The 26,052-nt window shown below is 36.9% G+C and overlaps 1 protein-coding gene across 1 annotated transcript; it reads left to right on the top strand.

The window, feature by feature from the left end:
• Positions 1-3,146: 3,146 nt before the first annotated feature.
• Positions 3,147-24,662, top strand: LOC146000263 (flavin reductase (NADPH)). The gene is made up of 5 exons (XM_083137724.1): positions 3,147-3,282; positions 6,853-7,017; positions 13,088-13,177; positions 15,577-15,708; positions 22,363-24,662. Exons 1-5 carry the CDS (start codon positions 3,210-3,212, stop codon positions 22,506-22,508), a joined length of 606 nt encoding a protein of 201 aa, XP_082993850.1. The 5' UTR covers positions 3,147-3,209; the 3' UTR covers positions 22,509-24,662.
• Positions 24,663-26,052: the final 1,390 nt, after the last annotated feature.

Genomic DNA, 26,052 nt, shown 5'->3' with positions numbered 1-26,052 from the left:
TCTAAATTTCTTAGATTTCTTAAATGTTTCAACATTTCTTAAATGTTGGCAGCACTTCAGGCAATCTCATCTCAAGATCGAGATCTTGGCGAAGAGGTTTCTTTCTTAGGGAAGAGAGGATCTTAGCCAAGAGTTTCTCAAGATACGACTATGAAACGACACTGTCTCAAGACGAGATTACCTTCCCAAGATTGTCTTGGCTAAGAATCTCTTACACAGTGTCTTGAGATTTAACTATGAATACGGGCCCTAGTGATGAAAGAGAACGTTATTTTGCACCAAAAATGTGTAAAATGTGTGGGATGGCTTTGGTATATGGGTGTGCGTAAAAATCCACGAAAAACGTTTATTAAAATGGGAAAGCGTGAATATATTCAAAAGAGATTAGGTCGGAAGGATTGAAATTTTAAAATGCATTATACTGGACGGATGTGGCGTGATCAAAAAAGTATGAGAACCAGAGGTATACAAGGTACACACATTTACTACGAATATGTTTTAAATGAATGGTAAAATAAAAATAAGGCATACATAAAATAATGATAAAAAATACAAAATTATATGCAAGATCAGAAAACTATGGCAAATATACATAAATGCAAAAAATAATAAAAAAAATAAAAATACTTTTACATAAGCAAAAAAATAAAAATTGAGGAATAGAGGCACGCGCGTGTGCATGCACAGTTATAAAACACTAAAAATGATATTTGAAGTAATCAGTGGCGTGCCCAATGGGAATTCGTGGGTGTCAAACTAGCCCTTGTTTTGGAGAACTATTTCTATAACCCCTTCGGTAATGAAACGAAGTCAATGAAGTCCAATAAGTGGAAATCATTATATCTATAACATCCATTCACAGTGGATTATATTGTTATCCGTGTGTACTTTTACTCCCGTACCGCTCACGCAAGAAGGAAGGTTTTTCCTTTGCATTAAAATCAATCCTGAGTACTATCTGATATAACATTATAGGTGTTGTCTACTCTTACGGCGGGTACTCTACAGGCTGGCAACGAAAGTGGGGGGCGAGGTATACACAGCAGACCAACCAGACAACAGCGGTGGCGCCGAGAGTTACGATGTGGCAGGAGGAAGTACTACGCGCACCTCGTTCTACAGGCTGTTGTGCTTCTTGTGCTGGATTATTCGCTTCCCCACTCCCCACTTCCCTTGCCAGCATGTAGATTGCCCGCCGTTAAGAATGAACAAGATCTATAGGCACTTATTACATTTTTTTTAAAAAAAATACAGAGGGGCACACGGATAAATAATATTTAGGTTTGCCCAAATTATCACTTGCCGACCTCCTTGGCAGAGTGGTTAGCGACGCGAGAGTTTTCTGGTTCGAATCCCGTTTTGGGGATGAATGTTCCTTGTGAGCGTCCCTACACTTATTCCCATTAAATTTTTTAATTATTTTTTGTTCTCCAATATTTCATTTAAATTATTTAACCACCAGTTTCATCATATTATCACTCATCCTCATCTTCGCAATTAGCCAAAAGTGGCAGAAAGCGAAGTCAAATGAATGAAATCAACCAATGAATCAAATTATTACTTTCAATAAAATCTTGAATGAAAGCCTTTCTTGTTTTCGATGCAATGCTCGAATCCATGCATTTTGTGTGTGTAGGGGAGGAACAGTGTTTCAAACCAATATGTACTATAGAAGCAATAATTGTAATGGTGTTCTTTTGTGTATATACGAATGTATATGTGGGCATTTTCAAATCTGTATAACATGAATTACTTCCTTTCGGTCGAGGCCCCAACATGTCACTGTGAATTAGAAAGTCAGTCTGACCGTCTGACGTGATATGACAGAGTTTTATTTAATGTTAGATGAGGTAAATAAACTCAAACTATGCTCAAACTTACCTTGCAACTCGTTTCTGAAATATCTCCAAGTTTCTCTAACACATCCGTAGCACATCCATGTGACATGAGGAATGCGACTCTTTCTCTCCCTAAACACCACAACGGCTCTCGTCCGGCATCGGAACCAGATGTCGAAGTGGATGGGGGGTTGCGAGTTGGTTCAAGTTACAAGATGCCTTCAGTTTGACCTCAAGATTCTGGCATTCCAAACATTTGGAATTTTTGGCATGAATTTTTTTTCCAGTAGTCACTCATTCGTCAGCTGTTAGCAACGGGTCGATTAAGTGCCCAGGGTGTAGTAGTTTTTTCACAATTAGTAGTTTTTTGGTCGCAAGTCGGAACATGTCACGAAAATCTACAAACTGCAATAACTCGGAACCCATTGATTTCCGACCCCCGGTGCATAGGGTCAAATTTGTTGCCAATGTGCTCTAGTATTACCCCTTTCCAGGAATAGGTCGAATTACCAATCACCCTGTATATTGTATTTCCATCAGTATTTAAGTAACATATTTCTACAAATTGTTTTCTTTCATGAAGATATGATTTATACCATTTATGTGCTAGTCCTCCTATGCCGTAATTTTCTAGTTTCTACCTTTTATTAACATGTGATTCTATAGCGGCAGAAGAAATAGAGAAATAAACTGCATTATAATTATTTTTGGAAACATCAAATAAAATGTATCCATTCAAAGACAAATCAGTGTCAAAAGACACCTAAATTTTATTAACTTTTAATTTCAAACAGTGAAGTGCAAGACATAATTTCTCAATTTTCATGTAAAATCATGGTATATTGTATTTGCCATTTTTATTTTCGCCATTTCTACCGTTGCAATTTTTTCCATTTTCCATTTTTCCCCTTTGCCATTTTTCCGTTGTCACTTTTTCCTTTGCAATTTTTACCTAAATTCGTCCTCTCTGGCATCGTCAGTTTTTTCTTTATATTTTTAGTTTTCCATATGCCTGATTTTTTTAAAGTGTAAAATCAAGTAGATTTATAAACCACGGGGATCTTACCATAGACCAATTCTTACTCACCCCAAACTACAGATGCCCCAAACCCTTCATGGAAACGCCATGCAACAGATGCAAAATGCAAGGTGCAATAAATTTGAGGGGTTATGGAAAAGTACAACTTCTTGAAATATGCTACACGTAGCATAGATATGATCATAGAATATGATGCTTTGAACATCTATTTCTCATCATCGTTATTTTAAATCACATATGTTGGCTAAAAACCTAAAAACATTACGATGGAAGCCATTTTTTAGTCATTGGATGATTTATGGATGTCGTGTCTATTAGTTTGAATCAGCAATATGAAAAAAATCGTAATATTTGGTGCCTCTGGACAAACAGGTGTATGTGCAGTTGAAGCAGCTTTGCGAGCAGGCAAGAAATTAATTCATTGTTAAATTTAATGTATTATTAAATCTAATTAATCGGATATTATTAATATTTGTGTGTGAAGTCTGCTTGAAAGTTCCTATTAACTTATCTGAAGTGTTGCCAATTATATATTATCTTTCTCGTCATCAATAATTAAGTAAGGATTAGTAATCGACCTAATTGCTAAGTGAAAAGTTAAACTACAATAAGTAATGAAAGCTAGAGATTATGTGCACATTTTTCAGTGCAGATGAAACTTTTCCTTTTAAAACTATAAAACTTACGAAATAATATTACTTAAACGTTACTTTGCTACACTGTCGAAATTATTTCGGACGAATGTTTCGTGGTTAATTTGTTTTGTTTCGAACGTCTGCTCTCTGCTGAAATAAAGGTTATTACAAATTTGTCACTATATACGTTCAGTAAATACTAGAAATAAAGGTTAAGACACATTGAGCTGTATAACTCGAATCTGCTTCTTTGCCAGCATTACAAGACATTTCGAAATAAAATTGATTGCTCACGATAAGCCCGAAAATTACATATTAAACGCTATACATTTACTTGTAATCGTGATGTGACAGTATTCAATAATAGAGTTTATACACGTTTCACTATATTTCGGAAAATTTAAACTTTATCAACAGAAGAGTTCTGTGTGCACCCTTAATTTTATTACATGTAACCAGAAACTTTACAATTGTCATTACATTTCTCGTCATTGGGAAGAACTTCATACATACACTTATGGCCGTATTTCGAACAAGGGAGACCTTAATAGTAATTTCCATATATGACTTTCTCTATTTCTCTCCTTATATGTCTCTTTACGTAATCAGAGCAATTGTCTGTAAAATTAATTTAATTGAGAGAAGTAATTCATATTCTATCAAATCCGAAGAACTTGTAAGTGAAAAAATTCGCGAGAAAGTATTGTACTCTTCAGACTTGTTTTTAATAAAACTGGAATTTATTTTTTTAGACCATAGTGATAATATCCTTTAACATTCAAGCCCAGGTGGAGTGTGTTCGGTAAAATTTTCGTATCCCCAAAACGTATTTCTTCAATTTTACAGGAGAAAGTTCTTAACGAAGTGGGTTTATTTATACTTTAGGAAGGTCTTGGAAGTTTGTTTTCACCTCGTTGAAATCTTTTTGCCGGTAAATCGTGTAATTTTCGACATTAATGTCACTCCGAAGCACGAAAGCTGTTCCCTTTATGTCCGTCTACTACGTGAACCAAATATTTGCGAGCGTTTCATGACGTAACAACCGGTCAGTGTTTCCAAATACGCGGTTTTGTAACTGTCGAACAGTTCTAGAACGTAAATAAACGTGAGTTACTGTTCATCATTTCTGATTACGAACTTGCGACAACATGACGTGCACAGGATCAGTGGCGTGCTAAATGTGAGGTTGATGGGGGTTATAACCCCCCCCCCTTTCGCCCAGTATCTCTAAGGCTATTTATGAATGGTTCGTGGGGCTATTTATGAATGGTTCGTGGGGCTATCCGTGAATGGTTCGTGGGGCTATCCGTAAATGGTTCGTGGGGCTATCCGTAAATGGTTCGTGGGGCTATTTATGAATGGTTCGTGGGGCTATTTATGAATGGTTCGTGGGGCTATTTATGAATGGTTCGTGGGGCTATTTATGAATGGTTCGTGGGGCTATCTGTGAATGGTTCGTGGGGCTATTTATGAATGGTTCGTGGGGCTATTTATGAATGGTTCGTGGGGCTATTTATGAATGGTTCGTGGGGCTATTTATGAATGGTTCGTGGGGCTATTTATGAATGGTTCGTGGGGCTATCCGTGAATGGTTCGTGGGGCTATTTATGAATGGTTCGTGGGGCTATTTATGAATGGTTCGTGGGGCTATCCGTGAATGGTTCATGGGGCTATCCGTGAATGGTTCATGGGGCTATCCGTGAATGGTTCATGGGGCTATTTATGAATGGTTTGTTGGGCTATCCGTGAATGGTTCGTGGGGCTATTTATGAATGGTTCGTGGGGCTATCCGTGAATGGTTCGTGGGGCTATTTATGAATGGTTCGTGGGGATATTTATGAATGGTTCATGGGGCTATCCATGCATGGTTCGTGGGGTTTTCGAACCCGAAAAAAATTCTAATTTTGAAAAACAAATTTAACTATGTTTCCTAACCTAACAGAACTTAACCTAACCTTGCCGTGAATGGTTCGTGTAGCTATTTATGAATGGTTCGTGGGGCTATCCGTGAATGGTTTGTGGGGCTATTTATGAATGGTTCGTGGGGTTTTCGAACCCGAAAAAAAATTTCTAATTTTGAAAAAGAAATTTAACTATGTTTCCTAACCTAACAGAACCTAACCTAACCTAACCTTGCCGTGCATGGTTCGTGGGGCTATTTATGAATGGTTCGTGGGTCTATCCGTGCATGGTTCATGGAGTTTTCGAACCTGGAAAAAATACAAAATCAGTAACACGAAAGTAGGTATTTTTCTATGAAGAAGGGTGCAACACTGCATAACTACTGATCATGGACAAATTTAACTATGTTTCCTAACCTAACAGAACTTAACCTAACCTTGCCGTGAATGGTTCGTGTAGCTATTTATGAATGGTTCGTGGGGCTATCCGTGAATGGTTCATGGGGCTATCCGTGAATGGTTCGTGGGGATATTTGTGAATGGTTCGTGGGGCTATCCGTGAATGGTTTGTGGGGCTATTTATGAATGGTTCATGGGGTTATCCATGCATGGTTCGTGGGGTTTTCGAACCCGAAAAAAAATCTAATTTTGAAAAACAAATTTAACTATGTTTCCTAACCTAACAGAACTTAACCTAACCTTGCCGTGAATGGTTCGTGTAGCTATTTATGAATGGTTCGTGGGGCTATCCGTGAATGGTTTGTGGGGCTATTTATGAATGGTTCGTGGGGTTTTCGAACCCGAAAAAAAATTTCTAATTTTGAAAAAGAAATTTAACTATGTTTCCTAACCTAACAGAACCTAACCTAACCTAACCTTGCCGTGCATGGTTCGTGGGGCTATTTATGAATGGTTCGTGGGTCTATCCGTGCATGGTTCATGGAGTTTTCGAACCTGGAAAAAATACAAAATCAGTAACACGAAAGTAGGTATTTTTCTATGAAGAAGGGTGCAACACTGCATAACTACTGATCATGGACTACGCTAGTCAAGATTTCTCCGCCATATCGCGTGTAACGCAAGTGAAAGCGAACAAAATAAAAATACTCGATATTTCGAAAATTGAGATTATTTGCCTGCAAAAAACGAAACGCGAAATAGAAGAATCCTTACGAATGCAGAATATGTAAGTATCAATGTGAAAAATACGAAAATAAGGGAATTAGAGACGTTTGGTGGTTACCGAAATTTTAATGTGTGTTCTTCATAATTTAAATAATGAAATAATAGTTTTACAGAATCCAAGACTTGTTGCAGACATTGTGCAATGCAATTTAAAAACTATGGTTTGATATATGATGAGCATGAAATAATTTTTCTTAATGCATGTTACTTTCTAGCAGTTCATTTCTTATGCATTGAATTCTGTTTTATTGTAGGATATGTTGCACGGGCCTTTGTTAGAAATCCAGAGAAGCTACCTGAAGAATACCGTAGTCAAGCTGAGGTTTTTTCAGGTGATGTGACTGATAAAGAAAGTGTTAGGAAAGCCCTTGAGGGACAGGATGCTGTAATTGTGACCTTGGGAACAAGAAATGACCTGGGTAAGTTAATCAGATGTAAGAATTTATGCCCCAGTTAGTTCAAGCTCTGTGAAATTTTGAAGATGTGGTAAATTGATTTGACACTACAATAATACTTCAAATCATTCGTCCAACCATGATTAAGGTGAAGGATCTTAAAATCACCGGTAAATTTAATATCACATCGAGGCTCTGTTAGAATGCTGAACATGCTGCTACAGTAGAGCGTCGATTATCCGAACGTCGGTCAATCGAACGACCGCTTAACCGAACTGTGTACTCGCTCACTTTCAGATATCTGTAATGAAAAAAGTACATGACTTAGCTGCTCGTAAGCGTGTAGGCTTGCTTAGACAGACCAAAATAAAGGATTTTTTTAAACGTTAAATTTGTGTACTGTGTGTATTGTTCATGCAAAATGCGTATGTAATATGTACATATTTTTGTTTAATAAACTGTACCACATACTATATATTCCTACTAAAGTTGCCTTTGTAATACATACTTAAAGAGATGCCTGTTTTTATGAATAAATTTACTGTACAGTACTTCTTTTTGGCAAATAAACATGTACAGTTCGATTATCCGAACAAACCAGTTTTCCGAACACCCATGTCCCCCAATTACTTCGGATAATCGACGCTCTACTGTATTTGCATCTCAAATATTGATGTTTATAAAGTTTGTAAAACAATATCCCGGTAATTCCAAACCTGTCTTGTAGTAGTTCACACACATTTTGCAGTGATACCTTTACTGACTACACTAAAGATAGTTGTATGTCCATGTATAGGAGTAGGCATAATATACTATAGGGCAAATCCATTTCAGTTCAGGCAGATTTGAGAAAATCTGTCAGGGTGATGTCACAGATATCCATGAAACTGAAATATATTATTCTAGATATAAAATTATGAGAGACATATTTTTTTGTTTCGCAATAAAAAAAAATTTGGCCGTCTTAGGCTGCTTCAAAGTTTGGGTCCAAATTTTCACAAGTTTTGGTGCCAAAAAATGTAAACGGCTGTTTCTCAGGAACTATTAAAGATATTTGGATTCTGTTTTTTTTTATCTGAAAGTTTATTGAAAGCCTTTTCAAATGCATATACAACGAACTTTATATTCAGCTTTTGGGGTGTGCTATGAATGAAATTTTAAAAAATTAGCCCCCTTTTGGACCCTCAAAATCTAGAAAAATCCACCCTAAAAAATTTTCAAAATTTCAGGTCAATTAACAGCAATACCTCAAGTTGAACATATATAAATTTCACGGGGTGTATATGCCTGGTTGTAGTTTTACACAATATTTTAATAAGCACATTGACAAGCTGAAAACTTAAAACACAATCGTAATATTGAAGGAGACAAACCTTATTTCATCAGGCTATTATTGGTAAACAATATACAAATCATAAGAGTCCATAACCAAATAATTCATGTAATTCGTATATATCATGATATTGTTGATCATATTCAACATTTCTTATTTATAGAACATACTAGAAGTCATTTGTTTTTCATGTTCACATGTTCATTTGTTTCTTTTCGTTTGAGACAAATTGCTGTTAATTCCTTCTGAGCTTGAGTTTTGAGTCATTAGGAAGATGTTTACAAGTGGAAAAGCAGTGTTTTCTGAGAAAAGAATAAAGTGACCTGGTTTGAGAACAGGCATAAAAAATGTGTATATCAAAGCAAGAGTTGGAAGTTCAGACAACTTGAACATATGTTCACGCAGGGTCGTTACACAGTTAAGCACCTTGCTACACGGCACAATTTATCAGCAAAGCATATTAAGTGCATTCAGACTGCAGAAGAATTTCAGACTGTTGTTCAGACATATACATCAGGTGTTACACTGATTTATTCGATCTGCAGAGATTCAAACATTCCTTGATATGAAACACAAAGAGTGGGAACATGTGCAGGCAGTGCGAATGATTCATAAAAGTCATGTGTGGCATGCAGAGGGAACTGGAAATGATATTGTAGTTTCCATTGCAAGAACTGCCCAGAATGAGAAACAAGAAGTGAATGTTACTATTGGAAACAGCTCACATGTTATGCGGTATTGTAAAATTCACGACATCAAAGTGAGAACGTTTTTGGCTGTTATGTATGATGACTGCTGGTGGGTTGAAGAAGCAACTAAAGTGTACTTCGAGATGCAGGAAGTGCATGTAAATTTCATGCTGCCACATGGACCTGCAAAGGGCTATAATTTTCCTGATAGAATTAGGCAACACTAACATCAGTACGTGATACCTTTGCAAAATATTCTGCAAGTTCTTTCTCCACCACACCCCCTTGGACAATCTGGAAGACTGCATGCCATCTCTAATACTGAAACTGCCTGTGTAGAAAAAGCTTTCATGAACAGAACTAACATATGCAATGCCGGTACTGGGAGTTCACATCGCATAGCTTGCATAAAAATGTCTTACGTTTAAGTTTTCAGCTTGTCAATGTGCTTATTAAAATATTGTGTAAAATTACAACCAGCCATATACACCCTGTGAAATTTATATATGTTCAACTTGAGGTATTGCTGTTAATTGACCTGAAATTTTGAAATTTTTTTAGGGTGGCTCTTTCGAGATTTTGGGGGTCCAAAAGGGGGCTAATTTTTTAAAATTTCATTCATAGCACACCCTAAAAGCTGCATATAAAGTTCGTTGTATATGCATTTGAAAAGGCTTTCAATAAACTTTCAGATAAAAAAAACAGAATCCAAATATCTTTAATGGTTCCTGAGAAACAGCCATTTACATTTTTTGGCACCAAAACTTGTGAAAATTTGGCCCCAAACTTTGAAGCAGCCTAAGACGGCCAACATTTTTTTTATTGCGAAACAAAAAAATATGTCTCTCATAATTTTGTATCTAGAAAACTATATTTCAGTTTCATGGATATCTGTGACATCACCCTGACACCCCCTGCCTGTCTGCATTTGGAATAGGCCTATACATATTATTCCATATAAGTAGATCAATGTATATTTTAGTCGGATTATGTAAAATAAATATGTAAAACTATATATGCACATTTTTTCGTCACGCTAGTGCTGTCACCAAAGTAAGTAAAGGTTTCACATCATTGCTTTGTCCCAATTTCCGATTGTTTAATTCTGAACTAATAATTGTATACAGGCATTTTTTACGTAGTTAAGTTTCTATTTATGTCTGTTAAATACTTCAGAACAGGGTAAGACTCTACTTTACGTCCTTTTCCTAAGGAATATGTGTCATATAACGTTGAAAAGGTTATTGTATAAGGAATTCAACAATGTAAATCCCAAAGGGAGGAAAAATTACCTGGAGGAGAAAATCGATAGAAACCGATGTTGTCCGGATATGCGTAATTGAACGTACTGAGGAAATTTTTCGATGATGAAGCACATATTTAGGGGTGAAATGAGTGCTAATGGAACCTAACCTAACAGGCCTAACCTAACCTCATAGGCATACCTCATCCCCGTGAATGGTTAGTGGGGCTATCGTGAACAGAAAGTGTAAAAATAAAAAGGTACTTACCCGAAGAGATGCCGGCTGTCTGCAAGCACGGTTTTTAACGATGCACTAAATTATTACTGGGAATAAACTTATTTTACACTATCTACAAGTTTTTGGAACCTGTTCTTCTTCATGCACCATACACAAGCACAACGCACCGTGAAAGCAAAGAAGCAATTACCATGCAAAATGCAAACGAGCAAAGCACACACATTCACAACGTGGACACAAAGATGAGCCTGCAGTGTTGTTAACTCCCATCAGTTACCACCAAAAGGCAATAAGGACGTAAAGTAGAGTCTAGCCTTTGTCATGCTAGTGCACCAAATAAGTAAAGGTTTCACATCATTGCTTTGTCCCAATTTCCGATTGTTTAATTCTGAACTAATAATCGTATACAGGCATTTTTTACGTAGTTAAGTTTCTATTTATGTCTGTTAAATACTTCAGAACAGTGCTCGAAGTGATGGGGGAGGGGGGGTGACTAGCAAATTTTCCCCAAAAGCCCCCCCCCCAAGCTAACCTCAAGGTTTGACCAAATATCCTCCAGCTAGATATTGGATGTGGTTGGTCGGTTTGATATGCATGGATGTTTCCAAGTGGTCTCCCACTATGTGGAAATCCACATCTAGAAAGTTCACTTGGTCTTTGTAGTGGAACCAGGTGAGTTTGAGGGAGTTGAAGTTGTTCATTTGGTTTTGGAAGGTTCAACATGTGTCCAAAGGAGATGGTTTTTGTGTGATTGTGATTCTAGGAACTCTTGTTCCATCCTGCCTGTAAACAGGTTGGCATAGGAGTGGGCCATTTTGATATCCATGGTTGTCCCACGTATTTGTAGAGAGTGCTGATCTCCAAAGTGGAAGTTGTTGCAGTTGAATGCAAGATTGGCTGGCTCAGCTATTGAGGAAAGATCAGGAATGATGAGGAATGAATGACAACAGAAGTAGAATTCCAACCCAGTTCTTTGTGCTTGTGCTCTGGTATGCTACAATACACAATATGACTGACGTAAATTTACTAAACTCAAATATACCACTTCTTTGTGTAATTTTTCACACGAACAGTGATGTGCATTAAAAATAAGGTTTTATCAGAGTTTTCAGTTCTTGTGACATGGAAGGTTAGACATAGAGATTGTTTATTTGTGGGCGAAGTTCAGCTTGTAGTTGCTCTACCACTTAACCTGCAAAACTAATCAATAGAAATGTTTAGCATTTGTTTCAAAACTCTTAACATAGAAATTATTTTAAAATGTTTATCAGGTTTTTAAAGATGCACTGTGATGTAAGTCAGACAGTAGTCTGCATTACTAATTCGGCACTGTTATGTCACTAAAATGTACGATAGTTCGATCATTCACTGACCACCATGGTGGAGTGGTTAGCACAGTAAGCACCTGTGCGCCAGGGGTCCAGGATTTGAATCCCGACCTGGGCATGTATGTTCTTCGTGGGTGCCATTTCATCTTCATCAATATCATCACTCATATCCATCTTCGCGATTAGCCAAAAGTGACAGAAAAGCAAAGTAAAATAAATCAATTAATCAATAGTTGGGTCATCCACAATAATGTGTGTACTATTGTTCTACAGAGCATTCCCTGACATACGCTACGAGACTCAGCGGCAAGTGGCCCGGCATCAGCACTTGTCTTTCCAGGTGAACAGGTCCACGACAGTCGCTTGTATTAAACCTCGTAAAAAAGTTTAGAGTAACAGGGTCAGTTCTGAATAAAAGTGGAAAGAAAAATGGGGAAATAAAGTATACAAAGACAATCCGCACACCATCCGTGAGTTAAAAGAGAGTATTGTACGAAAAATTGGGAGAATTACAGTAGACGAAATTGCACATGTAAATGGCAATTTCCTTCGGAGATGCCAGGAATGTGTTGCAGCAGAGGGACATCATTTTCAACACCTTCTCATTTTCAACACCTTCTGTAGTAAAGGTTAGTACACAATATGAAAACTAATTTTAATAGCTGACTCGAGCGACTGTCGCTGACCTGTTCACCGGGAAAGACAAGCGCTGATGCCGGGCAGCTTGCCGCCGAGTCTCGTAGCGAATGTCAGGGAATGCTCTGTAGAAGTGCTTGTGATTCTGGTAGGGTTTTTAATGACTTGCGTCATACCAAAGGGTTTCCTTGGTTAGCTGGGTGTGCTGAAAGAGAGAAAATATAGTTTTCCTGTACATGTATTATGTTTTGGCCGAAAGATTCTGAATGGTGTAAAGTGTTTCTGACATGAGCAACCTAATGAAAAGAGCTATAAAATAAAGTCTTCCAAACATTTGTTGCATAGTGAGGCATCTAATTTGCTAGCTATTAATAAAACTTGCATGGATCATGTTTTATATGCTTTATTGGAAGCTGCCTGACTTCATGCAACAAGTGATTGTACTTTCAAACGTCAACTACTCTCATAAGTAAACTATTAAGCAAAAAAGGACATAGCCTTTCTTTGGACTTGGCGTTCCAATCAGGTATTATTAAGATTACTGTTATGACATAATTTTGCAGTTAATTAACTTGCTGTTGATTGAAATTGTGCTTTACAATGAAAAACTTTTTTTTTAACCTTCAGGTCCAACCACGGTGCTGTCCGATGGATTAGAGAACATCATAGGTGCAATGGAGAGTGAAGGCCTTGAAAGAATTTCTGTGTGTATATCAGGTAAGTAGCTTTGCAATAATATTAATAATAATGCTTTTGTATTTTTCTTATTTGATGCTGCTTTCATGCCACTTTTGGGCCATTGTGATGATCAAAATGAATGACAATTATATGAAACTGATGCTGGGACATTTACAGTGAAACACCTATACTCAGAATAGGACTCCAATGTAGTGGCAAGACTAAGTTGACCTGAAATAATAATAATAATGGGAGAAACTTGTATAATCAGCGGCGGCGCCAGGATTGATCATCTAGGGGTGCTGAGGGGGTGCGGAAAGAAATTTGGGGAGTGTGATGCTGAAAATAAAGAAAACATGAAACACTCATGCAACCTTTCAAAACTGGGGAAGCAAGGTGACAAAATTGGGGAAGGGAGGCAAGACTAGTTTACTTTCCCTTGGTAGATAAGGTTTAGCATAGTGTGGGGGCAAAAATAGCAAAAAGCGGGGAGCAACTACACCCCTAATCGCCGCCTCTGATTAACATAAATTACTGACTGAAATGAAATTATATGTGTGAAGTATACAACTAGATTGACATCCATTTTCCAGGGAGACTGTGCTCCCTTGCCCTCCTCCTGGATGTCCATGATGACATGTATTGGGTTTTTTACTTCAAGATAGTGGTCATACAGTGCAAACATTCAGATACAGGTTACATACAGTCTTATTGAACTATGTAGTGAATGATTACTATGTAGTGAAATTACCCTTGTCTTTAAAAACAATTTTTGAACCTTTTCAATGTAACCAATGGAGGTACTACAAAATACATAGTACCTGCTATTTCAGGACAAAACGCGAAGTGCACAGCAACTTCGTCTTTCTTAAAATCCCTTCTGCCGCACCATCCCCAACAACGAAGTGTAAAATTTCTTCGTGAACATTGGGCATATTCCTAACAGCTTTTTAAAAAAAAGCCTGAAATGGTATGTTTACTAGACATGTTACGTGGAACAAATACATAGAACATGTTAACAAGAAAACTACCCTTCACGTTACAACTCGCATTAACTATAATTTCCCGATACCTTACCTTTGAAAGCAGCTAAAATTTTTGCTTCAGTGCAAGGAAGAACAAGCAGGAAAATAAACAACTCACATTAGGCTATAGGCAATTATCGAAAACCGAACAGACCACTTTAAGAAACAAACGAAGAAATGTTCATAACAACAATGCTGACGAAATTAAAAATGGCCGCTGCTCTTTATAGAGGCTGCTGCCAGTACAGGAAAGCATGTGTATCGGCATCTCTTTCAGTGTTTGCCTGTTGCAATAATAACCATCTTACTTCAGTACTTAACATTCAGCGCTCAATATGACGACATGACATAATATGACACTCTAAGCGTTAGTGTTTTTAGTTGAGCGTAGTGGGCGTGGAAGAAAATTAAGGGGTGCGCAAGCACCCCCCTGGCGCCGCCCCTGTGTATAATATTCCATGGCAGCCATTTGTGTATGCAGGGGTGGAAAAAAAACTTAGCCCCTTTTTCACAGGAGCCAGCTTTTATTTAATTTATTAATTAAATGAATACAAGATTTTATTAAAAGTAATTAATTCTTGCACCAGAGTAGCCTTCTCTATCATATCGCCGCAGATTATAAAATTCGGCTAGCAACTTTGCAAAATAATAGAATGTCATATTTTCTGATTTAATGATATATGCGATATAGAAAATGCACAAACATAAAAAAAAAACACGTACTGTGCTCATTATTTTTTTAAAAAAAGGAAAGGGAAATATCCATACTTGAAACTTGAAAAATTAAAAGAACATACTTTTTTTTTTTAGTACTGAGTGAAAATTCAGGTGCCAGGTAAAAATCTCAGGCTCCCTGTATTTTTCTACCCTTTACAGAATATCATGCAGAATTAAGCTAAATCTCGAATCCACATGGAAGTTTAACTGATACTAACTGGCGCATGCTTTTTTTTAGTCTCTTCTCTCTCTCTCTTCCTCTCCCTCCCTCCCTCCCATTTACTATTTATAATGTTAACTTTGTTGGAGCAAATTTGTGAAACTTCTGTAGATTTTTTCACACCTTGTATGGAATGTAGAGGTGATAAGCATTTATCTATTACTACAAGCAATCAGAAACAACAAACCTTGCCTTCTGTCACCCATGGACTACATTATTGGAATGCAACTCCCAGAAAAGAGAATATCTTAGTTTCTTAAAAAAAATCTTCATAAACCATATACATAAAATATTGAAATGTATAAATTAAAATAGAATTCAACATAATTCTCAAGGCGGGGAGCATGATTGGTCAAGGGTTCCTTGTGCTCTGTTTTTTATGGACTGTTTCTAGAAATTTCAGATTGGTAAAGTTATCTGCAACAAATCACCAAATTGTTTACACAGTGTTAATTTCTTGAATTCTTTTATTCCAGCATTCCTGTTTTTTGACCCTGAGAAAGTGCCGCAAAGATTCCATGCCCTGACTGAAGACCACCGCAGAATGTTCAAGTGCTTGAAGGAAAGCACCTTGAAGTGGACGGCTGTGTTTCCCCCACATATTGCAGGTTGGTTCCTTAGAAATATTGTAAGCTGTTTACTGTACTCATCTATGAAATTTGACAAACTTTTTAATAGGATGTCCTTCTGTAATCACAAAACAACTTAGAATTTGAACTCTGGGCAATATACGAGGCGTATCTGGAAAGAAAGGTTACAGCCTGTATAGGCCAAAAGGTGATGTTTTAGTGCATACATTGGCAACACTGGCTTTGACCTTCATCCTTCCGCTTTTGTCTTGCGGCCATTCGTCATTGTTACCTGGAGTCTAGTTCGAGTAACATGTACTGACAATGACAGCGCTGGTTCAGAATCCCAGCAAATGTGAAGTGTGTTCCATGCCCAGCGGATATCCACAAAGCAATTGGTCCCGTGTATGGAAACATTATGAGTCGACACCATATAACGAAGTGGTGCTGTGAATTCACTGCAGGCAGGACCAACATTCATAACAAACACAAGAGCGGTAGACCGTCTGTGATCACCGATGAACTTCTCAAAGGTAACACCATTAAGCCTTGTTTCCATGATTATGAAAAACTAAATATGCTGACCAAGGCAGTAATTTATTTTATTAAAAACATAAACTAAAACGTAACGTTTCAACCTTCTAGCAAGGTCTTCATCAGACTCTGTATCAAGACAAAAGAGTCTGATGAAGACCTTGCTAGAAGGTTGAAACGTTACGTTTTAGTTTATGTTTTTAATAAAATAAATTACTGCCTTGGTCAGCATATTTAGTTTTTCAATTCTCAAAGGATTCAAGTGGGAAGTTTTTTGTGAATGGCTGGTTGGGGGCTACACTTGCATTAATTAAACCCTACAACTTTGGACCATCCACCATACAGCCCAGACCTTGCACCCAGTGACTTCCACTTGTTTCTTCACCTTAAGAAACATCTTGCAGGTCAACACTTCCAGGGCGATGAAGCAGGTCAACACTTCCACGACGATGAAGAGATCAAGAATGAAGTTGAAATGTGGTTCCAGCAGCAGGCGGAAGAATTCTATGACTATTTAATACAGAACCTAGTACCTATACTTAACAAGTGTTTGGACAATCCCGGAAATTATGTGGAAAAATAACTCATGTAACACTAAATAATCTATAGTGAAAGTGTTGTCAAATACATTTTCTTTTGAATGATTACTAGCCGTTGAAATCTTTCTTTCTGGACATGCCTCGTACTTCACTATCAGTGAGGGCATATGTTTAAAATTTAACCTGGTTTACCAGAACAGTTCTTATTTATTGTATACACAAAAAAAAACATCTAGATGAATTAGATATAATAGAAATAAAACACCAATGGAACTAAAACAAAAACACGAATCCAACAACTTCAAATATTCCGACAATTTTTATATTCTTAATAACAATTACCTTTTCACTGATTGGATCTGGATTTCCCTTCACAAAGGTAAAATTTCCGTTCATGTAGCAACACTGCCTCTGGCACAGGACCAAAGGAAGAAGCAGTGTTTTCCTGCCAAAGCTGTTTCCAGTGGTGGAACTAACACCATGCAGGCCATCCATTCTTAAATAGCCACCCACCCTCTTTTTCTTCAGCTCCCTTGCTTGCCCTGCACACAATCTGGGAGGAAAATTCAGTTGTCAGAAGGGTGCAATGGTGAATCATCAGTGGCGTACATATACCAGTGTTTGTATTCTTTATATAATTTACTTAAATTTGGTTTTAAAAGCTTGTTTTAAAGGTCTGCATAATATACGAGGGCTATCCAGAATGTAACTCACGTTTTGGAATAAAAAGAAGACAGTGAAAGTCGACATTTTTTATTATACATTTTGAAGCGACACACTTACATTACTTTTCGACATAGTCGCCGTACAAGTTTAGGCACTTATCATAGCGATGAACAAGCTTACAAAGTCCATTGTCGTAAAAAGTTGGTGCCTGTGAATTCAACCATTTCTGCACACCAGCCTGAAGGTCTGAGTCATCAAAGTGCTGCGTTGCTTGCCACGTTTTCATGTGGGGAAACAAGTGGTAGTCACTTGGTGCGAGATCCGTGCTATGTGGCGGATGGTCGAAAACTTCCCAATGAAAAGCCTGTAAAAGTTCCTGCGTCCGGTTGGCCGAGTGCAATTTGTCATTGATTTTTGCGACCAGTTCATCCATCACAATGCTCGGTCGCCCACTTCGGTCTTCATCGTGAACGTTTGTGCAGCCATCTTTAAACATGAGGCACCAACACTCACTCCACTTTCACTCATCACAACTTTACCGTAAACTTCACACCGTTGTCGATGAATGCCAATCAGTTTAGTGTGTTTCACCAACAAAAATCGTATGACCGACCCCACTTCACAACTAGCGGGATTTTCAATCAGAGCACTCATGTTAACAATGTATTATGAACAGAGCAGAAGCGACACGAACTTCACATGTCCACAGCTGGATGCGCACTGAACGGTCGGAAGTTTTTGCACAAAATGGCGGCGCTCGCCCCGCCCCTAGCGGCACCCCACCGAAATGTGAATGACTTTCTGGACAGCTCTCGTATATTGAGCGATTTCCCATAAATTAAAGTTAAATGTATAAAAAATATGAGAAAAGTTGGTTTACTGGCAGTAATGTGGAGAATACACCACTGTTCACTATCATATGTATTGCTATTTTGAAGGAAAAAAAAAGTTCATTACAAACTAGAGGTTAAAGTTTGAAGCTTGAAATGTGTGAAGGAGTGAAAGCCAAATGTAAAAACAGCATGCATTCTTGCTTTCAGAACATTGTGGGCTAGATTTGTGCGAAATGTCGTAGAACTTTTTGTTTTGTTTGTTGAAACTTCTGCAATACTGCATTGCTTCCATCATGTCATATGTCCCAATAGATACAAAAGCATCAGAACTGTTAATAAACAAAGGATGAATTTGGATAGGAGACATTCTCTGCTCCACTTTCCATGTACTTTTCTCTAAGAGTAGCAGTAGAAATATGTGGTTGTAACATGATCATAAAGAGCATGGTAAATTGTTAAGTGGTGATGTAGACTTCTGTAAAACAGATTCTAGGCAAGCAAAGTTTGTTGTAAGCTTATTTTATGCACAGCTTTGCTAATTGGGACTGTGTGTACAATTCTAGGCTGTTTGGGAAAAGCACTTGTCAAAAAATGCAGTTTAACAGCACACAATTTTTTATGTTTATTCTTTTAATACCAGTCTGGAAAAACTGGAAACCATGGAAAAATCAAGGAATTTGCTCTTTTCTGGAAAAGTCAGGGAAATTTACGGTGTTTCTGCAGAAGTAAACATTTTTTTGTAGTAGTGCACTAAAAGTAGGTTTTTGAACAAAGAAAGAAAAGGACAAGCAAAAAAAATTAAATTTGTTGAGAACAAACTATACTTCAGTTTGATATATTGAGTAGTACCAGTAGTTACAGTAGAAATTGCATTTTAAATTCTCTAGAAAAAGGCCATGTTTTGAACAATTTTCAAGTAGAGAGAGATCTACTGCACTAAGTGGCTAGTGACATTTACCAATCTTTGATGCAGTTTTTGTGTTTGGTTGATATTAGAATTAGTACATATGTTACTAAATTGTACTCTATGCATTATTTATACAATAATTGTCATGATTTTTTTAAAGAAAAATAATTCTGTTTGCCACTAGTCAGTACGTGGTAAGTCCACTGCTCCACCAGTCGACTTCTTATTACATTTAACATGTGAAGCAAATATTCTAAAAACTTAGTTAAGTGGGATAAAAAGTGTGGTGTTCTTACCAAGGTGTATTGATTTAAATCAAGATTTAAATAAATAATTTATAGAATAATGTACATAAGGATTTTATAGATATCAGAATCACTTTTGGTGAAAGTACATTAATATTGTAATCATTTAATAGTGTTTATTAGGCTCTAAGAAAGGAAAAAAATATATGAACTGATGGGGTGAAGCTCATTGGAAGGAAATAAGTGAACTGGAAACACACTTACATTTATCTTGATTTAAAATTAAATACTTTTTATAGGCAAACATAGCAAGCATTTTGTGTAGAAAAATATACAAAACACTAATCATGTTAAACTGTAAATAGTGTCATTATCATTAAACTGTAAATAAACATGGTAGCTAATATTTTGCATACTATCATTAAAAAAATTGCCAAAAATTCAGCTTCAAAAACTTCGAAAAATATTTTCAGTTACAATTATAGAGTATACCCAGAATGTTTTATTTTCACTGGAATTAAAGTTACTGAAATTATGGATTATAGTTTCATAAACACACTCGACAACAAATTCCATAGTAGGTTCATATATATACAAGGTAACCAAAAAAGTTCTTGCCGTTTTTGACGTTCCATTAATCATGCGCTCACAGAGAGGAAACGAAATGACGCATGTGCCTGCCAAGCGATCGGGAGTTAGTCGGACCATCGACTGTCAGTAATACAGGCACGTTGCACACACACAGCCAGCAGTCATAGCTCGTCCAGTGTCGAAGAGAAATGGAGGTATCGAAGCAGCTTGTTCGCGTGTGTTTGTTGTATGACTTTAAAGTGAACCTGTCAGCTGCCGCATCAAGTCACCGCATTTGCCAGGCATTTGGGGAGAATGCCCTGAACGAACGCACTGCCAGGCATTGGTTCCAGAAATTCCGTTCGGGAGATGTGAGCCTTTCGGATGAACCTCGCAGTGGACGACCACATGTGTTGGATGTCGAGGCCCTGAAAGCAGCCATCGAGGAGGACAGTGGTCTAACGTGTGATGAACTTGCAGAAAGATTCCATGTTTCCGCTGAAACAGTCAGACTGCACCTGCATGGGATAGGGAAGTCATACAAGTTAAGCAAGTGGTTACCCCACACATTGTCGGCAGCCAACAAGGAACAATGAGTGACAGCCAGTTTGTCCTTGCTCACTTGGCACCTGAGCACACCCATATTTGATCGCTTGCTCACTGGTGACGAAAAGTGGGTCCTCTGTGACACTCCCAAGCGTACCAGACATTGTTTGTCGCCACGTGACCTCACACCTCAAGACCACCTCTGCACCCACGAAGGTTATGCTCTCTGTATGGTGGAATTGTCGGCAAGTGGTACATTACGAGCTCCTTCCACCTGGTCAGACCATCACTGCTGACCTCTACTCTTAGCAGTTGCAAAGGGTGCACCGTGCATTGTGGCAGAAGAATCACAAGGCCAAGCCACATGTGGCAAAGAGGACCCGGGAGACCCTTCAGCAACTTGGCTGGGAGACACTGTGCCATCCACCATATTCACCAGACCTTGCGCCAACAGATTACCACCGGTTTCATTCCCTCGACAACCACCTCTGTGGGAGATCCTTCACAAATGAGGGAGACCTGCGGAACGCACTCACGGACTTCTTTGCATCCAAGCCTGCCGAGTTTTATCACCAGGGTATTGTGCAGCTGCAGGAAGATTGGCAAAAGGTGTTGGATGCTGATGGAGATTACTTCGAAACCTAAAGGTACGTACCATCCACTGTATTGCTCTTTGTTTATCACTGCTCTAGAACGACAAGAACTTTTTTGGTTACCTTATAGTATCAGAAAGAGAAAAATGTATATTTATACATAATGTTTTTCTTTGCTTTAATCAAACTATTCAAATATTTTACAGATGTGTTTACTAGAAACAGCCTTTCTATAAATAAGACATATCTATACGTATGGTGTCAAAAACCACACCAGCAATTTTTATTTTTTTAAATATTAAAAAATTGATTTAAATAAAAAATCATGATTTTTACACACACATTTAAATACGTGAATTGTCATAATGACTTACTTAGTCTGGAAAATTTTGATTGCAATGCAAGGGTCTCAACTTCTAGATAAATCCGTTGACCAAGGCAGTTTTATTTTACGAAAAAAAATGCTATACACGTAACGTTCCAACAAATTTATTTCTTAATATGAAAAAGACCCTGATACAGGGTCAGAACATTAAGTGTATAGAAGAGATCTGCATTGGACCATTTTCGCTTGAAAAAACTTGGTCGAATCTCCTATGCTCGAGCATGATACAATCGATTGTACTACACTCGTAGTAAAATGATTGACGTTTCATATTTCAGAGCCTAATAAGCAGCGCTATCAACCTAAAACCTATACACGGAAGGAAACCACACTATGCAATTACAATTATAATGAAAGTATGCAATATCTACAGACTGAAATGTAAAATGGATACACATGGTGACAGACCTGCCTAAACAATTACAAATATCGTATCACGGGTGCAACAAATATGTCTACATCAGTCTTCACTTACTGAAAAGGATAATAATAATAATAAAATGCAGTTATAACATTCAATGAAACATCATTTTAATACGACAATAATCATAGAAACATAAAATATTAGCCTTGGTAGTTTCAGCACATAATCATCTATTTCATTTTCACATATCTCAGTAAGACTGCATTTTAACATGGAGATGATGACTATGTTCATATATTTTTCAATTTCACTTCATCTTTTACTTCACGATCCGTATTCGAGGACCCATTACCATAGACAAATGATGGAAATATGTGTCCTTATAGGGTTCGAGAGTATTCTGCTGGCTCGAGTGTAATACCTATCAATTCTGCATGCCATCTAGTGTTGCCCATACGAAGTAATTAGTTAACATGTATTGTTTTATGTGTGTTTTCTCGTTTCTCAACAGATAATCCCTTAACTGGAAAATACATAGTGAAACACGATGAATCACCAGGAAGAATTGTTTCCAAATTTGATCTTGGAGACTTTTTAGTCAAGTGTTTGACAATTCCAGAACACATTAACAGAGTGTGCGGGATAACTTCTCCATAAGCCAACGTTGTTTCAGGAACTTCTGTTCAGACGACAATGGATAAAGTAGTGGATAATAATAGTATCCATGATTTGAGGTCCAATGACAAATAAGTAGCCTAGTTTATAGATATAGATATATATATTTTAGTATATAATATATATTTTATTAATCTGTTTTCATGATGCCATTATAGTATTCATTAGCTTTAAAATTTATTGCTTTTAACATGGAGTACAAAGCAGTGGCGTGGTCCTGTCATTGTATTTTTAAAAAAGTGACATGCATAGTCTATATAAGATATTCTTATCACAACAAAGTTAATGCATTTACGGAGGTTCCTTCTATATCTTCAGAGGCAAAAGTGACGTGTGCACATAAAATAAAATTAATTATTCATATTACTGGACTTTAGATGCAGTGAGATATTTATATACACATCAAATGTACTTATGTATCCATGTACAAGTTTATTTTATGAGATTAATTTTGGTGACTACCATTCTGTGGATTGAATTAATGAATGAAATTAACCAGTAAAGGGATATGTAAGTACATTTCATGTGTATATGAAAATTAATTATATTTAGAAGTTATGTGCTAATGCTGGTGGATTTTCCTTCTGACTCAAGTGTTTCTAACTTCATAATATAAATTGGAAAATAAAATTTTTATGGATAGCTTCAACAAACTTGCAGACCCACAGAAGTACCAGAATACAAAATTGACCTCTCTTGAAAATTGTGCTATTTTTATTTATTTTTTTTAAAATTTCCTGTTAGCAACTAAATAAGTGTTGGGTCTGGGTTCCATGGCTGTGTCTGAATCAGCAAGCGTACTGTCCCGTTCTTTCCTGTCACTTTCCCGTGCTCTCGAAGTTGCCCAAATTGAGATGCCACCTGTCAGTACACTTGACACTTTTCCCACTAGGTGTCAGTTCAAACACTCACCATAACACAAGGGTGCAGGTGCACAGTATGGAAGTAGAAGGCAGACATCAACCAAACATCACAATGCTTTCCATCTTTTTACTATTCAGATTGAAAAAATGGGATGATATTTCTTCTTTTACAATTTTTCTAAATACAGTGTTATTGATAAAATGTCCAAGTAAAACCGAGTTTTGGATCATGCATTCAGTAAACATTGCATATACAAAGTGAAAGTTGAAATATGGCTGCCAAGTGTAGGGTTACAGCAAGTTGAAGTGTACACATCATCTTCCATCTCTCCCCTCCAATATCACCTATGCTGCAGACACATGTGGAATGCAGCTCTAGGCAACAACAGCCGTCAATTCGGACACGGCACATAACTAAAATTGATCAAAATTTCAAATTTTTCCCGTGTATAACTGATTTTTTAAAATAAATTAGAAAACCAATTGTAATATCAAACTTGAATATACACAACACCAGGAGTTATTTCTAATTATGTCCAGTATGTATTACCTAAGTACATTGCTTATGTATTTGCGTGCCAATTTTTTTTTTTATGGAAGATGCTTTCGTGAATGTACATTATATTTTCATGCCTTGACATTACTATATAAAACTGTTATTAGTGCATATGCATTATTAATAATTACAAATTATTTTGGAAGTTGTTTTCTGTTCCCTTCACTAAGGGAATAAAGCTACATTTCAGAATAAGACTTTATTGTATTATTTAGCAAAACATGTGTTTATGTGAAGCTTGGAGAAGAATACTGCTATTTTTATAAATATAAAAGCTTCGCTTTGCTTAGAATAGGATTTCAATAAACCCCATCAACATATTATTTTTTCTCATGTGGCATGGGACAAGTACTCCTGTTGTTAAATCTTAGGGCCAGTTGTGGAAGCAGCTTATGGCATACGGAGGAATTATAATTAATTTTTACTATTTAGTACAAATTGGTGTGGCTGGTTGAATTCGATTGAATGCTGGGATTACAGTTGAATACCATTTTCCTAAATTTTTAATCAGTAATTTAAAATAAGTAGTTTTTTTAAAAAAAAAACAATGAGTAGAACAGTATTTAAAATAAGAATTAATGTAATGCAAATTTCATATTGATTATTTATGTAATTTTTTGTAAAAGTACGTACCTTCAGTTTTCTATCAGTGATTTACAATAAGAATTATGAATTGTAAGAATATATTTTTGGTGTCATTATATTTTTTAAAACATATTACACGAGTTTGAAAAGATCCCAGTGTCCCTTAAGTTGGCCTAATGGATGTGGAAGCACTGTATATGTAGGATAGGCACAAAAATACAACCATTATATTTTTAGTGGTACTTGAGTAGTGTAAACCATGTTCACCAGGTGGGATAATAGTAATAATTAGTAATTTATTTTTGTAGAAGTTGCCTCCTAATTGCTGGTAAGGGAATGATACGTCAACACTCATTCACTCTTCATTGTCAGTTGATCCATAAGAACTTTTTTCAAAGAGGATTCTAGAGTTGGGTTCAACGATTGTGCAAATACATCACTTTAAATGGAGACTATGTTGAGTAGCTGGTTCGTATAGAAGAGTCTCTCCAATTACATGTGCAATTTGAACGATCTACATCAGTTAATACAAGAGGTTATGACCACTTTTGCATTACTTTTGGTACATCCCTTGTAAGCGTATGTTATTTTCGGATTTGTCACACACACAGGAGATGTACTACATAGAAATTTCAGCAAAAAATACAGGCTCAACCAGGACTTGCACCCAAGTCTCTTGCATATCATGCTATTGCTATACCAACTACCGAAATTTCTATGTGAAACACATCAGTGTGTGGACAAAATTACCAATAATTTTCCTGACCCAATATATTTGTAACTAGTCTGTAATTTAGTGTAACATTACCATTTTGTTATTTTTATGAAAAACATGTAATCTATACGCTCAAGTTTTGCAAAAAAAAAAAAACGCTTTTTCAAAGGCAAAACCCTGCAGTGACATGGTTGCATACAGCATAATTAAGATAGGTAATATATCCTTCATACAGGGTGTTCGGAGAGGGACTGACAGTGTTTAAAAGTGTGTGTGTTATTTTAATGTGGTAAGGAATAGCTAGAAACAAAAACATACATCTTAAAGGCAAACTCATCAAGTATTATTGGAAGCAGTTACAGCTCAGTATAGCTCCACATTACCTCAGGTTTGTTCCAAAGAGAATGCCAATGGCAAATGAAGGTCTTACGGCTTGTCATCTGGCCATTTCACCACACTCCCTGTCAATAAAAATAGTTCCTTCCATGCCTTGATGGTGTTACGTGATGGAGGATAGTTGTGAAACACATGGCGTAAGTTTTGTTGCACTTACACAAAACTTGTCTCTGCATACCACCACACACATTGTGGTTTTTGCTGTACCGATGTAATTTTTGTTTGAGCGACACTAGCGCTCCACCGCTAGTTGAACATGTATGAAAATTTGTTGAACAAAACTTACTACTGCTTTTGCAATGATTTCAAAATTCAGTTTCTTGAAATGAAATAACTATTTAGAACTGTTAGTTACAATTTGGACACCCTGTATATTGAATTGGTATCAGTTATCGGTATAGGTAAATTATA

This window comes from Lepisma saccharinum, chromosome 16 (genome assembly GCF_977018435.1).
Source record: "Lepisma saccharinum chromosome 16, izLepSacc3.1, whole genome shotgun sequence".
Lineage (NCBI taxonomy): Eukaryota > Metazoa > Arthropoda > Insecta > Zygentoma > Lepismatidae > Lepisma > Lepisma saccharinum.
This window is presented reverse-complemented; position numbering and strand designations above follow the sequence as displayed.

Bases quoted from the DNA above. Each gene is read 5' to 3' on its own strand.
- LOC146000263 (XM_083137724.1), top strand. From the start codon at position 3,210: ATGAAAAAAATCGTAATATTTGGTGCCTCTGGACAAACAGGTGTATGT. The intron at 3,283-6,852 runs GCAAGAAATTAA...GTTTTATTGTAG, and splicing joins TGAAGCAGCTTTGCGAGCAG to GATATGTTGCACGGGCCTTT. The intron at 15,709-22,362 runs GTTGGTTCCTTA...GTTTCTCAACAG, and splicing joins GTTTCCCCCACATATTGCAG to ATAATCCCTTAACTGGAAAA.